Genomic DNA, 17,186 nt, shown 5'->3' with positions numbered 1-17,186 from the left:
ATTATTACAATTTTCATTGCAAGTATAAAAAAGTTGTCAAATTTAAAAACTTAATAATCATTGGTAGTTTTGAAAAGAATACGTAGATTAATACAAATTATTCTATGCTACTTTTAACAGCATATGACCATTTTATAATTTTCGTTAGGAATAAAAATTATTAGGTATTCATAAAATTAGATGGCTCATCTCGAATACAAATATATAATGCCTCAAGACAAGCAAAGGAACCGAAAATACATTTCATGCCACATGTATGCGATCGCCCACAGTTTTGAAATTTACATCGGTTAGGTGCAAGACTCTGATTTATACTTACGAAAACGATTATAAAATCCAGGATTGTCCAGAAACTGGTGAAGTATTTACAGAAGCCTAAAGCTAGCCATTTTAGGAGCATTTCAACGCTAAAAAGTGCGCAAAAGCCAAGGTTGGTCCAATAGAGAATCTTTTTCAAAAAAGGATTGTCGTCTAAGTAGATGTCCTCGAAGCACAGCGTTATGGAAGATGCGAAAATTAAAACTAGGATCATCCATTCGAAAGCTGGCGTATCCACGACCGATAGAACGACCGTACGGATTCTTATCCATTTTTTGCCGAGATCCGTGGCGAGGCAACGATTGATACAGCTGCACCTAAACAATCATATCCATCGAACATTATCCAATTGCACAATGAATAAACATTTAATAAAGCTTTGAATAACTGAATTTTGAACCTTTAATAAATTCTGAATTATTGTCTTTATAAGTATTTAATACTATAACTGCCGAAGGTGTTAATTTGGAAATTTTATCGAAACTTAACGTGATAAGACATTTTCGGGACCAAATTCGTAATCGATGCATCAAAATTTACCACAAACAACTTTGTTTATTTTAAGATCAAAATGGTGTCGACCAGTGTAATTAGCAGAGCTAAAATGATCAAAAATGACAAATCTGCTAAAATATTCAATTTTCAATTTGATTTTGATTTAAATTATAAATGATTTCAAGTATTTTTATTTTATACTATTTTAAATTGCCAATATAAACGAAGATAAAAATACATCTTACTTCTGGTAGAAATGCTGGGGAAAGCAATCAAGCGGCTCTTTATTCTTCTTATTCCTACCGAACCCGGGAAACGAGCCCATTCCGTCGATGTACCTTCCTTTACTATCTCTTCTGCCTCCGACCGTAAGCTCGTCCACGTAACTCACGAGAGCGTGCCAAGGACGTTTTCCTATATTTTCATCATTTCGAATGGCCAGCTTTTCCTCTGGCAGCATAGCTACTTCCTCGTCCGGGTTGACATCCTTGAGCACCTCTAACTCTATACTCTCCTCGGGATTGGTCTCGTTGCTGTTGCCCTTTTCGGTCAGCTTTTTATTCTCCTTGACTGTTTCCTGATTGCTCTGACTGTAAGTGGTGAGAGTGGCCTGACGATAGATCGGATCGTAAGTGAAGACCGGCTGATTGAGACTCTCTTGATACGATCTATTATAAATATTGTCTTTGGGAAGGCTCAGCACGGTCTCTTGGATCGCGTACTTCTCCTTATCAGACTTGTCCATCACCTCGCGCACGATCTGCTCTAGCCGGATATTCTTCTCGTTCTCCGAATTCTCCTTTCGATGCTTCTGCTTACGCACGATCGACCGTATGCGATCGAACGAACGCGCGAGCTTCGATTCCTCGCCGACTTCCTCCTTTTTCTGTTTTAACTCTTCGGAATTGAAGCTGTTGAGCAACAACGCCAAGAAGAGATTGAGAACCATAAAGTTGCCCATCACTAGAGCCGGCAGGAAAATTGCGAAACACGTACCCGGCCCATCGTCTCTTTCCGCACGCATGCAGTCCCATAATGGCTCGATCCACTCACCGCACAGAATGCGGAATATCATCATGAACGAATGAAAGAAATCGTTGAAATTCCATCGCGGCACCGGATCCGGATAGAACTTGTCCAAGGTGTAGTCTTTGCTAAACAGCTGCATGCCGATCACAGCGAATATATAAATCACAATTACCAACACGAAAGTCAAATTACCGAGCGCGCCTATTGTCGAAATGATAATGCTGAGGAGGACCTTCATGGTCGTCCAGGATTGCGCGAGCTTTAAAACACGTAACAGTCTGAGACCGCGTATCACCGACAAGCCATCTACCAATTCGAATGTTAAATCGATAAGCGACGCAGAAACGATAATCAAGTCGAAGTTGTTCCAGCCATTGTTGAAGAAATCCTTGCTCAACGCCAAGAGCTTCAGGAAGCATTCGAATGTGAAGATACTGGTGAACACCTTGTTGCCGATGTTGAGCGCCTGCCGTATCGACTCGCTCATGCCGTGATGCTCCATTGCCAGGAAGCCGGTGTTCAAGACGATACAAAGGGTGATCATTAACTCGAACAGGGGATCTCTCACCACCTTGACGCAAATTATTCTGCGATTTGTTTTCATGTCGCAATAAGATTAAGGAAAAGTAATTGTTTTTATGTGTGCAATCTGTGATCCGTTCTTCTTACTAAATTAATCCTAGAATGCTATCAGACATAAATTTTACATGCAACTGAGCCAAGTTATTGGAACGTTAAGCTATATATCAGTGGTCATTAATTTTTTCCAAAAATTTTGAAAATCACTCGAATTATTTTGATGAAACTTTAAATATATAGAAAATTTCATTAAAGTAACCTGAGTGGTTTTCTTTTACTTTGATACATTTTTCTTCTACTTTAACACTGTGTGTCTTTCAAACTAAATCGTTTCGACTATATGATCATATGATGTTTTCACCTTGAATTTATATGAGGAATCACTTTCGTTTTTTATTTTAAATTTTAATGAAGATTATACTATATATATAATTTTGAGCTATAAAATGCAAACAAAATTGCTTTCTGACTAATCGAATCTGATAATTAGGAGAAATTATGAAAAATCTCGAATAACTTATTTCCGTATAAAAAAATTACGTATCAAAGCAAATATACTGCGTCAATATCGATAGCGTTACAAACTTAAGAATATATTTTTTTTAAATTAAAAATTTATAATGTGAAATTATAAATTTTACATTATTTTACATTATAAATTTCTTTTATAATAATAAATTATAAATAATTATTATGAAAATTAAAATAAGAAAAGAATTAAAAAACTGAATCTAAATTTTATCAACAAAATAAATGTCCAAGTTTTGCTATTACGTTTAGAAATAATGTTTGTGTAATATATTCTAAACATAAAATATATTCTAAACATAAAATTAGCAAAACGTGACAGAGAGCGTAATTCTAATATAATTATATCTCGAAAAACTGTTTCATGTGGATAGTTTCAGATCAACGTAAAGTATGTTTTATTTCGTTCAATGTTAATTAGTAATTGTTTACGTATCAATCACGTGTAATGCATAACTACCCAGGTGTACAAAATTTTAGAAAAACGAATATCAGTAAGTTTACCTTATACAGACAATTCTGAAATCTTAGCCATCCTTCGTAATCAACGCAGCATTGAATACACTTATCGCAATTTCTATCTGGAAGATCGTCTGTAAGCAATTTAAATACGATGTTTTATTTTTAATTTTTATTTTAAAAATTTGAATATTCTCAATTTAATAAAAAAAATATAATAAAGAAAAAATTAATCTTTCGTTCGTGAATTATATCTGCAAATGTGTTAGCGTACTAATTTGGATATATAGCCGCGATTTTGAATAAATAATGAAGTTAGTCCATATAGTCAACATGATCTATTATAAGCTTTGAATATTCATCATTGAACATTTTAATTAATTAATAAACTATGAAATTGTATTTAATTTTGAAAAATTTTACTTGATTTTGATCAAAAATACATTATACACAGTTTATACATACAGTTAAGTAAAAACTGATGCTAAATTGATTAAGGAATAAATTTTAGTTTGTCAAATCAATCATATAAAATAGTATTTACGTGACAAATATTATCTACATCTTTTAAACATTTAATATTGAGAGAGAAAGAGAGAGAGAGAGAATAATAAATTTTGATTAAATCATAATTACAATGAAAAAGTAGTTAACAATGAAAAAGTAGTTAACAAATTTTTCTAAATAGAATTTCAGAAAAAGTTTTCAATTGAGGAAACCGTCAACTTTAAATTGATTCGGAAATACTTCAAGCCGCTAAAAAATTCAATTACCGGCAATATTATTTATAAAGAAACACTGCTAGCATATTGCAATTTTTTGCTCACCTAAAACTACAATGTGCGACAGGTACTCTGGCGGCAGCGCGTACATATGTTTCTTGGTTTTAACCCCGTTGCATTTGAGCACTCGAATCTCTCGATTGCCGGTCCTCACCGACACGGTGACCGGTGCCGGTGGGCAATCCGGGCGCATTTGTTGAATCGGTTGGATTCTACCGTGTTCCTTTGGGGATTTCTCCTGTGACTTCTCTACACGATGCTCCCGCAACTCGCGCTTGTCATGCTCCTCAGCGGACGTGACATCGTCGCCGTCATGATCGTCTACCACCCCGGAGTCATCCAAAGATGACTGCTGATTGCTATTGTTGCTGGCTTGTCTGGAATGTAACATACCCCGATTTGGCGCTAACCGGTGAACCGTATTGGGTTCCAACGGTCTGGGGCTAATGTTCTGAAGCGGCAAGTGGGAAGGTCGTACACTAGAGTGCCTGGGACTTGGACTTGGACTGGGCGTCATAGACCTGTAATGGAATTTAACATTATATATTTCGGAGAGTATTTAGTATTTTATCGAAAAGATTTAGTTATCTTCCAATAAAATAAAAAATATATTGAGATTTTTATGAGAATGTATTATATATATATATATATATATATATATAATTTATATTATTTTTAAATATTTGATATTTGATAGTATTTTTTTTCAGTTTTCATGTATTAAAGAAAATTCTTTGAAAAAATATTATCCAAATTGAGAATATATATTTTGATATTATTTTCTTTGATGTCTGAATTATTCTTTATATAATTTTCATAAATATCTAAATATAAGTGATGATAGATATTTATATTTCAAATTGCTAAGCGATCTACGCAATTGTGTGATTTTAAAGAGCTGAGGTCGTATCGGGGATTATTCGAGACATTACACTAATTAGATTCAGAACTGCATAAAGTTATAGCTAGGTTCAACGCGAAATCGATGCTCACAATTAGTAATGACATTAACTTTGGGAATATCCTGATCGTATGTATCACTAATCCAGATCATTTCTTGTTTGTAGTGTGTTACGGAAAATAATATAATAACTGCAAGGAAAGAAATAAAATTCTTTATGAAAAAAATTGAAATAAAAAGAAGTTAAACAAAATATTTTTTTGTCATAAAATCGAAAAATTAACGAGAAATTAACTATAAATTATACAAGAAAATAATTTTATATTCAGAAAGTAAAAACCTTTTTTAATTTATATTAATTAATTTCTTCTAAGAATAAACAATCTATCTTTTATATTTTCTTAGTTTCTTTCACAACAAACAAAAAAATATCGAAATATTAATAAATAATTAAAATCAACAACTTAATTATGAATAATTAAAATAAGAAAATTTCATGAAATTGCATAATCTTTACAGACTGAATTAGGTAAAATGAATTAGAGAACTGAATGAATTAGATAAAAATAAAATAGAGAAAATTTTATCTTTTAGTTTATTTCAAGCAAATTTTAATTTTTGACAGTATTGTAATAAATTGAAACATCAGCTACAAATGATTAGGTAAAAAGCATTTCATAAAATTTTCGCTAAATACAAAACAACTATGAGTTAATAAAAGAAACTAGAGACAGATGAGAATAATAGCGGTAGTTCTGAGATAGATTGTACAAAATTCGCCAGAATATGCGTTCCATACAGTATGGCCTACCATCTACTATTGTGAGATTGCAAGGCAAGCACATTTGCTTGCTTTTCTTTTATTACAGTTTCTCGGAAATGAGGGCGTTTACGATGTTTCTTTCTGTATTTCTAGAACTAGCTTGCTGCTTAATGACTTCGCAAACTGCATATATATTTATATATATATATATATATGTATATATATATATGTACACACACATATATGTATGTATATATATATATATATATATATATATACATATATATTTATATGTACATCTATATGTATGTGTGTATGTATGCACTGTGTTAAATATTATTACTTTAACTCTCTGTATATAGGATAAAGGCACTGATTACTTTTAGTGCAAAAATGCTGCAAAATTAAAACGTTTTTGTTGTGATACTTGCTACTTCGTATTTACAGAAGCAAATGTTTTAACTTTATACTTGAGGTATTTTGTTCTTACTCATAGTCTTTTTCATTTTAAAACATATTTTTCTTGAATAATAAAAGCAGAAACAAATTTAATGTAATTCATGTTTCCTCAGTTTTATTTGATTTATAAAAGCTTTACACGCAATTGAACATTTAGAGAATTTTATTTATATTTTTTCAAGTTAAAAAGCTAAAAGCATTTATTTTATATAATCTTCTATAAATTCAATTTTTTTTTTCAAAAAATAAACGTTTTAATCTTGAACATAAATAGTTATTGTCGTATGTTTAGTATTGTGTCGTGTGTCGTGTATTTAGCATTTTTCGGTTAAACGAAATCAAAATCTCCATTTAGTAACTTGCAACCTTAACGAGTGTCCGATAGCAATGATGATGAGAAATTTACTGTATAAAATCGGTCGTAAATACAGATATAGAAACCTGCTGCGTGCACCACCGTTTTTCTCCTGGCCGATGCTGCTCCTCCCGCGCTTTCTTCTACGCGTCTTTTTCCTTGTATAACTGCTGAGCAAAACTCCTTTACGGGCATCAATTCTTTTTTGTTTATTTTTCGTCAGTGTCTTAATATTGATTTTCGACGGATCGAAACTAAACGTTGAATCTTCGCGATGATCCGTCAAGTCTTTCCTTCGTTCCTGCATTCAAAATACTCGGCTAAATGTAGATAACGTTGTAAAGTGCTAGATAAAAGTGATTAATGAAACAAACTAACATATAACATTTTATTGTACAAATTATTATTTTTAATGCATCGTTGTAAAATGTCAGCATAACTCATTCAAATACTTCGTATTTGAATTAATATTATATTTTGAAATGCAACTTTAACCTACCGAAGCTGACATCAAAATCTATAATTACTGACATTGGATCTGTAAAATCCATTTAATTTATGTTAACTAAAAAGTATTAATTAATTTAAAGGATATAATTTATATGCATATATAAAAAAATGTGTATGCGTGCATGTGTGTATGTATGTGAATACTAAATTTATTTTAATGGCAATAATTTAAATTTGTATAGATTCAATATAAAAAATTGAATAGATCCAATAAACTCATCAGCTTCGAAGGGTTAAAGTAAGACATAGGTATATGTCAAAAGTTGAAATAAAATACATACCTCGTTTGTAATCTCGGCTTCTTCTTCGTAACTCAACGCCACGACAGCCAGCATCAAATTTAATAAATAAAATGATCCAAAGAAAACGACGACTGTGAAGAATGTGACACTAATAGGTCCGCATGCCGATAACACCTGTTCAATAAAACTATACTTATCATTTCTATAACAAATCATTTGCCATATAAAGAATCACTCTATTATTACATTTCTATAACCATATAAAATATTTTATGATAATAAATTGATATGCTGGTACGTATTTGCAGCTGATATTTTCTCGGTGGATGCAATGATTTACACTTACATTTTACCCACAAAAGATATAATATTTTATAAATATAATATATTTTTTTTTAAACAAAGTTCATTAATTTTCACTTTCCATCAATTTTCTGAATACAACTATTAACTCTTATTCACTTAATATCAATTTAGAAAAAGCAAGTTAAAATGGACAATAAAAGATTTAAAAAAAGAAACTCATTTTATTTAATTTTCTCTAAAAGACGCGTCGAAGGAATTTGGAAGCACGAAAAAGCGCACGACTTTTGTTACAGTCTCCATTTATACCATGAAACAATGAACAAAACAAATCTTTCAGACGACAACCTTGTTGTAAACATCCTCCCAGTAATCTAAGGTAATCAGTTGAAAGGTCGTGAGCATCGACCACAGGAAATTATCGAAGTTGGTGTAACCGTGGTTTGGATTAGGGCCAACGCAGAGACAAGTGTAGCTTTCGTTGCAATGCCTGGAAAATAGGAAAGACCCACATTGTCGACACTGTAATATCCGTGTTAACCGTGAGAACGGTTCAAGTGTTCGCAGTATACATGTCATCAAGTGTGGAAATATTACTCGTCACGGCCTTTACCGTGTCAGTATTCGCGGTCAGTCCGCGGCAGCTATCGACTATGTGACCCGCATTCGTTAGGCAAGAATATTTAACGCCTCATTATCTCGTAAAATTAAAATTGGAAAATTGCAACTGTGTAATTCTTGTCATCATGTTTTACAACGTTTCATCCCCTAGAAACAAAAAAATATATGTCGTGCTAGTCCTATCATTTATTCATTCTTTTCTTACGCAACATTTTTCACATAATTAAAAGATAACAATTAATCTTTAATGAAATCTGGATATTGCAAGATATTTAGATGTCAAGTGATATTCATTAAATATCTGTGTGTTTTATGAAAAAATAACAGCAGATATAAAAAAAAACGGTTTTGCTGAAATATCTAAAAATTTAGCTTAAAATAGAGAAAAGTAATTTTGTTTGAACCATCAAACTATTTGCTGCATTGTTATCAATAGCTAAGCTACGTAATTATTTTGATGGTCCAATGAAATTATTTTCAGATCCGTATGTAACTAAATTTTCGAATACTTCAGCAAAATCGTTTTTTCTGTGTACAGTTATAAAATTCGGCGTGAAACACCCACAGAAAATTGTCATAAGTGTAGTATTTCCACGGACGAGTTCTTCACAAGGATGTCTCATCGAAAGTGCCAAGAAACTGTTAGCTCTGGACATATCGATCGAATAAAAAGCCTACTTTCCACGGAATACTGCACCGATATATCGAAAGAGTAACCGTAAAGTTTGTGCGCCGCTGTAAAGCAGTAAAGCTTTTGCAAACTTATTTATACGAGTTGGGCGAATTCGTGCATACGTGCGCTCGGCGTAATCATTTGGGGAACGTATGCTTCCCAAAAATCAATAGATATGGAGGTGCTCTCACACGTTCGCCAAAGTACATGAAATAAACCGATCTTAACGATACGCTCGAGCGATCAGGCATAACCGGATATCATAATGAAAATGTTCTTATGTCGCCCGTGATTAATTAGTAGCTGTGACAAATAATCATGTAACATCGTCGGTGATCGTGTGATCATATAACAAATAATCATATAACGTGACAAATAATTACATAACATTGTCTGTAACAGTTCACTGATTTTATACAATTGCCGATAATCAATGATGATTTATGTTTTATCTAGGGTTGGGTAGTGCTAAGTTAAAAGGTTAAAAAGTTAAATAATTTTAGCTTGATTTACAAGTACGAAGTAATGCTTATACCGGTTGAAACTAGATTTTAAATGCTTTAAATAATTTCATGTGAATTTATATACGTTTGTAGTTTCTCAAATTGCGCTCTGAATTAATTTTCTGGATTCAGAAACATAACTGAACTATCATAATAATATTACAAATTAAATAGCTTAGCTGATTTATCTCATATATGATTTATCTCATTAATCTACTGTTATTAAATTAATAAGATTATTTTCAATTAGACCACTGTTATGCAGTCAGTATATTATTTTTAGTGTACGTACTTCTTGTTTTCGTACATTGATTTTTTTTCCAAAGGACATGAAATCTTTATAATTGAGAAATTTTTGTAGCTACTCTCTTCTTTTATAGATACTTTATTTGGCTTCGGATAAATTTTTCTATAGTATAGAACAAAATTTTAATCGAGTTATTAAAGACTACTGATTTTACACAATTGCTAATAACCAACAACGATTTATATTTTCATCGCGAATGAGTTTCTATTAGAAATTTCTGAACATTATATTTCTATATATAAGATACGTTATGAAAAAAATTATTTTTTATCATGAATATTTCTCACATAAATACAATACAATTCCCTATAAATTTTAAACGGAAGGATAATTAAAATTTCCAAAATAATACAGAAAAATATGATATTATATTAACAGCATTAATAGTTTATTTGATAATAATATTGTTAATTTAATGACAAATATTATGCATGATATATACAGTATTATATATAATAATATTATATAGTATATTATATAGTATTAATATTTTATTACAAGAAAAACAAGATATATCTGTTTCATTATTACTGTTATTGAAAATTAATAATTTTTTATTAGATCATTGTTATCTAATGTTATACAACTTTTTTCTTCATGTACATTCTTTTTTCTATTCACAAATTTTCTCTCCAAAAAAATATGAAATTCTTGAAATTGAAAACCAGTTTTCTTCGCAAATGCTTTACTTGACTTCGGGTAAATTTTTCCGCAGTAAGGAATAAAGAAATTTCCGTCGGGTTGTCGAAGACTGCCGATTTTTCATCGAGAAAAATAAACGTGACATTGAGAAATTTTGCTATAAGACTGACATGTCGATTCAGAGAGACAGTAAAGCCATTTTTCTCGCCTCCCTTGCAATTTCGTCGTGAGGAGAAAATCGAATGGCACTCATCTAGAGATGTTGACGCGAGGTAACACGATCCACGCATCTTTCGAATTAGCTTATCTAAAGTGGAATCGGAGATGGCAGAGAGACACGAACCTGGCGCCGGTTACGTTGCCGCAGATGATCGGCTCCTCGTCCTCGTTGAACGCCCAGTTGGATGAGTTCCAAGTCCACCTGTTGGCGACACGAAAATTCCGTTAGCGTTTCTGTCTCGGATCCCCCAAGGCCCGCGATCTCCGGAGATTTAAAATGAGAGAATTACGAATCCACCATCTTTCTGTGTGTTATCGCGCAGCAGTCAATTTATCAAATTAATTTTCTGCAATTTGCCGTTGTGCAATATGTGGGCGAATGAATCAAATTAGCTATGAATAATATTCGATAAAAAACGTGATAATAACATATAGAAGAATGGATGAATAGAATGAACAGCACATCCATAAGCGTATGATTATAAAGAATCCAATACTTTTGTCTTTATACAATATATTATGAATTGTGATTATTCTGTAATAATATATTATATAATTTTCATATGTATGATGTTTCCTATTTCATCTAGAAATCATATCCGTTCCAAAAAAGACAAATCACGTAATTTAATTACATTTAATGAGTACAGTTAATAAGTAAATATTACTCTGTCAAAAGTGAAATTATTAAAAAAAATCATTAAAATTGTCACAACAAAAAGGATGAGATTTGATTAGTCAATAATTTTTGTAATAAAAAAACATTTAAAATTCGAAAAATAGTTTTTCCTCTTTTCTGGGAAATTTAATTTAGCTAAACTTCTGAAAACATTTCAATTGTTAAGAATTTTTGCAAAAATATTCGAAATAATGACTGCTTCTAAGTGGATTTTTATTAATAAGAAAAGATTTAATGCCAAAGTGTTTAAATAAAGTTATTTGTTTTGTTAAGAATTTGTTGCTTGCTGTACATAGAGTGGAATACTTTACACTGATAATAATGTCAAAATGAGGATATGATTCACGTATATACGAGAGTGTATAAACTTATGTGGAATCTGGCTTTGCATGGGAAGTTGAAAACCGATGTGAAACCGAACAATCATTGATCTCGCTTTGCATTGCAAAATATATATGTGTAAAGGATACGTTTATTCCTTCCTCTTCTTAGAAAAATGGGAGGAGGGTAGGGGATTTTGTCTCCCCCGACTGGAAGGGAAAGGTTCGGGGGAGCAAAGTTTCCTGAGTCTCATGAATCAGGCAAGTACGTGATATAAGCATAGCCGAGAAGTAGGAAAGATCCTCTCTTTCCCGCTTATCATATTAATAACTTCTAATTAAAAAAAAACATTGAAGAATTAAATATTAAAGTGCACAGTGATTAAAGAGAAATATATATGAATATTTATTATCGACAGCAATATATGCTACGACTTTGCAGTTGTGATATACAAGTATGATACCTTATGTAGGAATCTGTCTAACGTTTTCTTATTATTTTTAGTATAGGTAGTTTTTATTATTTTTAGTATAGGTATTGTAACATCATCGATTTAGTAAAGTAATTTAATAGATGTATCATTTATTTAATGTCTTCATTTATCATTTGTGAAGATTCATGATACGTTCTACCTAGAGGTTTTGCTAATCTTTTTGGTATCCATTATTTTCATATATTGTAGACTTATCGATTTAATAAGACAAAGATTAATTATATTACTTACATAATATATTGGGTTGGCAAGGAAGTAATTGCGTTTTTTTAGCTCAAAGTTGTACATTATCTTCGTCAATAATGAATGAAATTTAAATTTAAAAAAAGGGTTTCAAAACTTGAAATCTCTACTTTTAAAAGTTTATCACATTTTTTAAGTTTATATGAGTTTGATAATTTTTACATACCAAAAACTACGAGCTGAAAAAGATGGAAAATTTTCTTCTCGCTTTGTGGATTTGTAACATGCTCAAAACAAATTTGAGAAAATTTTCGACTACCCATCGTGAAAGCTTGACTTTCCCTACAAAATCGTTTTTTTTAAATATTCCTACGATTTTTGGTTACTGAGTTATTGCGGATTAAATAAAAGGATCATTTTGACTTTAATTGCTCATAACTTCGTTAAAAATTGTCGTATCGCAATTTAAAAAAGAGATTCTTAAAGCTGAAACTTTACTCTATCAAGATATATTTATATTGGTTGATAAGAAAGTAATTGCGGTTTTTACTGATAGATGCCTTTTAAAAAACGCAATTACTTTCTTTATTTATTATTTGTGAAGATGATTAAATTAATATATATATAAATTTATACATTTTTAATTTTTATATTAAATTCATTGTGAAATTTCTTTTTAAGTTTTCGTTTTAATTAAAAAAGAAGTTTTTTAATGAAAAAATTATTAGGTGTTGGAATTAATTCGTAGCGTTTTACAAGTGATGGGAAGTACTTTCATTAATGTATTTTTTAATGCTCATGTGAAATAAATAACATTCTTTCATTAAAAACGCTACGAATTAATTCCAACACCTAATAATTTTATCGTTTTTTTGGAAACTTCGCTTCAGCAATATAAAATTTTATTCAAACATTTTTATTCAAACATTAAACTTTTCTTTTATCTACGAAAATCTATTTAATAACCCATTTATTTGACATAATTTCGAGTATTTCTGCCAAAATTTATGGTAATTGAGCGTGGGACGTTTTCGAAAATTTATTTCTTAGTTTTTTGAATTGTGTACTACTTTTGAAGTAAGAGAATGATATTATCAATCACTTTCAATTATTAATAGTAAATCAGAAATGAGCGTCGTGTCGGTCGATATTTATTCAATACAAAGCAAAATTAATTTCTCGTTTTCACTTAACGCTGTATTCAATTCTAATATTACGGTTCCAGTTACCTATGATGAAAATGATAATCATGTAACCGCATTCAACGAGAATTAACACGGTGGGAATACGCGTATTATTTGCTTATATGCGCTTACGCCTGTAGCAACGTTTCCTCGTCTCGAGCAGCAAGATCATCGTATCGTACATCGCTATCCATGACAGGAATACAACGTTACCAACCATTCAGTTTAACCAATGTGAAACAGTATATCCTACCAAGCGGAATAAATTGCCACATACTGTTTCACTGTCATTTGTTAGAGAATTACAGATGCGATCATTCTCTAATGAAAGGTGAATTTGCGTAAATCCTGTAGAGGATTTCCACCTCATTCTTCTAATTAATATTAAATATTATTTCCTTTTAGTTATACAAAAAGTAAATAAATTATTAAAAGTATAGAAATTATTAAAAAATAAATCATTTATTTAAATTTATCATTTTTTATTTTCATTCATCTTTATATTGTTTTACAACTAATAAGCCTCACTTATAATTATTATTTCGTTTTATATCAATTTTTTTAATTATATTTTGACCAAGTCTTGCAAAATCTAAATTTAACATGAAAACAATTTTATTTAAAATTTAAAAAAGCGGTACAAATTGTCGTTATAGTATTTCATTGCCATTTGCTAAAGAGTTACAGATTGTTTTTTATTTATGCAACCCTTAAACTAAAGACAACTATAATCTAATATGGGTGTCTACTCAAGACGCCTTATTCACTGTTTCTAGGTAATTACACGATTAATTTAACAGATAGTACTAATAGCTTGTACAAATTGTCCGTCTGACTCGATTACATCAGCTTATTGCTCAATTTGTTCATTCTATTATCGTCAGTAAAGCAAAATGTCGTAGTCGTTACGTAATATAAGATAATTGCTTCCTATAACTATCAAAAGATTGGTTATTAATTTTATTATATGCTATTGTAGCTTTATATTTATACTTTACATATATTTAACACTATATATTTAATTTACATTTTTGTTACAACATTTCGTTTATAATCAAAGAAAAAATTTTTTGTAAGGTAGTACCTATTTGGCCAACTTATAGACATATCTATATTAGGTTGTAATGTTTTTTTAATTCTTTTGTTATTTCAAACCACGGATTCTAATTCAGCTGCTAAACATCGTGAAAGTAAGTAGATAAGTAGATAAGCTTATTGTTTGGAAAATAGTTCTTTGTGTATTCTTATATATGTTAATAAACATCAGTATATTAATAAACTTATAATCTTATACATCCAGAGAAAAGGTTGCTTCGATTTAAATTTTTCTTTGCTATATAGTTAAAAAAACAATTCCTTTGATTTGTGAAAAAGTTTGTTTGATTAAAACATTATTTTTTAAAATTAAATAAAATTTAAAGAAATTATGCTCGAATCCAAGAAATGATGTTAAAATCATGATTTCTTTAAATCAAATAAATTATATTTGATTTTAAAAAATAATGTTTAAATCAAAGAAATTTTTTCACAAATCAAAGGAATTTTTTCTTTAATCGTATAGCAAAGAAAATTTCTTTAAATCGAAGCAACCTTTTCTCTGGGTGTAAGATTAATATTAGATCACTTTATTTTTTCTAACATTTTTTTTTTTACGAAAAAGAATGAAATATGTACTTAAGTCATATTGAGAACATATGTAGTATGCGCGAAATGTTACTTTTTTTTATCTTTACTATACCTATATGTAAATATGTAATATGTAAATATGTTTCACATTTTTTATTAACAGAAATGAATGTTCTCTTTTTTAAATATGACCACTAATTTTCAATTTTGGACTCAATAAAAAATTAGAAAAAAAATCGCAAAATTTAACAGGGACTTGATAGGATTATTAATTTCAATCATGTTTAATGTTTATCGATTGATATTAATTGATTTTAATTGAACGAGAAAAATTATATATATATTTTGAAAAATCTAAATTTAACATAAAAAATATCTTATTCAAAATACATCAAAATAAATTTCGCAGAAATTTAAATACAAAATCAAAAGCTATCGCATTCTATTATTGTTTCTACATTTAGTTGATATTTAATTTATAACTTGAATGTATTATTTCCGACACACTCTTAATTCTCATCATGATGAGAATCGTAGGGCTTTCTTCTTATGAATTGAGTTCATGAACAGTACGAACATTTCTATTCCTTTTTTTTTACAACTTTTCAGACTATTTTTCCACTTCTAGCCACGCGCATATCCCCACATAAATCAATACCCGTATACTCCATTCTCGTAAAAAAAAGTGTCCCTTGCTCTCCGAGAGCAGGTTTAACGCATAATGATGCATCCGTGCATCATTATGCATCTTCTCGAAGAGACGCATCATGTCACACGTCACGATTTGATGGGATGTGCACCGAACACGGATCGATACTGTCGAGCTGAGAAGCGCGGACAATGAGATCCACCGGCGGATAGTTACCTAAGCACGTGGTCCGTTTGGTATAGCGACCGGAAACACGATAGCAATGCTTGTAAAGGCAGTGCACCGCATACTGACGGATTACGACACGGACGTACTAACACGTGCTCTCTATTTCCACATTTACTGTTCTACTCTCTTTGGTTTAATCAAAAATTTGCTCCTTTTTTCGATTGCTTCTGTAATATAAAAAGACCAAGACAGTTTTGATATGTCATAAATTTGCACGATATTTTATTTACCCTAATCATTATATATTATCCTATCAATTTATACACAGTAGAAAACACTTATACTTGTATTAAAACAGATGCTTGAATTTTTAACATACTCGCGTATTAATTTGACATAATGTGATTATATTATTTGAATATTTTGTGTTAAATAAATATTTAATTTTTTTTTAGTGTTGATACAAATATTAAAATAACGCAATTTCTGAATAAGTAAACAAATAAATAAGTAACAAATAAAATAAGAATAATATAGTTTTAAAACATTAAGCTAAATGAATGTACGTATTAATTCAACTGTAATTTATTAAATGTTAACTTTATTGAAAAATATGCTTTTACAATTTGTTTCCAAATTATGTCAAAATGTTATAGTTTTGTATTAATTTTTAAATAATATTTGTGTTACTTTCATTTTTAGCAATATAAATTAACTTAATTAATGTAAAAATTTGGATTGTTTGGAATGTGTGAAATGTGTTAAATTTAACACGAATTTTTTAATTGTTTAAAAGAAATTTCTAACTGTGTAGAAGAGCAATATAGAGTTACATAGAATGATATCAGCAAATGATTTCTTGTTATGCAAGTAGTGATTGACTAATTAGTCTTGTAATGTCGGAATTTCACTTACACCCTTTTTGCTCGTCTTAGCCTTTTTAAATTGTAGGTTTGCAAAAACGAGCTTTAAATTTATATTTATTGCAAGAGCAATATGTTTTTACAAGAATGTATCTGATTTCGATTACGAAAAATAATTGCTTGTAATTAAAGGCAAATTTTCTCTGCGCATTCCTTAAGAGATTGAGGTTTTACTAAAGGATTTTCTGAATTCCTCATTAGTCTTGGGTGTCAGACTATTTGGATCCACCACTGCGCTTGCGGAAACTGTATCGTTGATTATGGTCGGATTA

General features: G+C 30.3%; 2 protein-coding genes across 2 annotated transcripts in view; one reads left to right on the top strand and one right to left on the bottom strand.

The window, feature by feature from the left end:
• The window catches only part of pyd (zonula occludens-like protein polychaetoid), a 198,821-nt gene that overhangs the window by 65,657 nt on the left and 115,978 nt on the right, over window positions 1-17,186 (top strand). The window lies entirely within an intron of this gene.
• LOC105154222 (sodium channel protein 60E) overlaps window positions 1-17,186 on the bottom strand; it is a 101,152-nt gene that overhangs the window by 19,455 nt on the left and 64,511 nt on the right. The window contains exons 5-12 of the mRNA XM_087407890.1: window positions 10,813-10,890; window positions 8,072-8,213; window positions 7,460-7,594; window positions 6,755-6,969; window positions 4,236-4,711; window positions 3,454-3,542; window positions 1,059-2,413; window positions 320-635 (exon numbers count right to left, since the gene is read on the bottom strand). Of these exons, the coding sequence (XP_087264016.1) occupies window positions 320-635; window positions 1,059-2,413; window positions 3,454-3,542; window positions 4,236-4,711; window positions 6,755-6,969; window positions 7,460-7,594; window positions 8,072-8,213; window positions 10,813-10,890 (2,806 nt within the window). The remainder of the gene's footprint in view (window positions 1-319; window positions 636-1,058; window positions 2,414-3,453; window positions 3,543-4,235; window positions 4,712-6,754; window positions 6,970-7,459; window positions 7,595-8,071; window positions 8,214-10,812; window positions 10,891-17,186) is intronic.

The sequence above is a fragment of the Acromyrmex echinatior genome, chromosome 7 (assembly GCF_024713525.1).
Source record: "Acromyrmex echinatior isolate Ae372 chromosome 7, ASM2471352v2, whole genome shotgun sequence".
Lineage (NCBI taxonomy): Eukaryota > Metazoa > Arthropoda > Insecta > Hymenoptera > Formicidae > Acromyrmex > Acromyrmex echinatior.
Note: the sequence above shows the minus strand (reverse complement) of the source record. Positions and strands in the feature narration are given on the sequence as shown.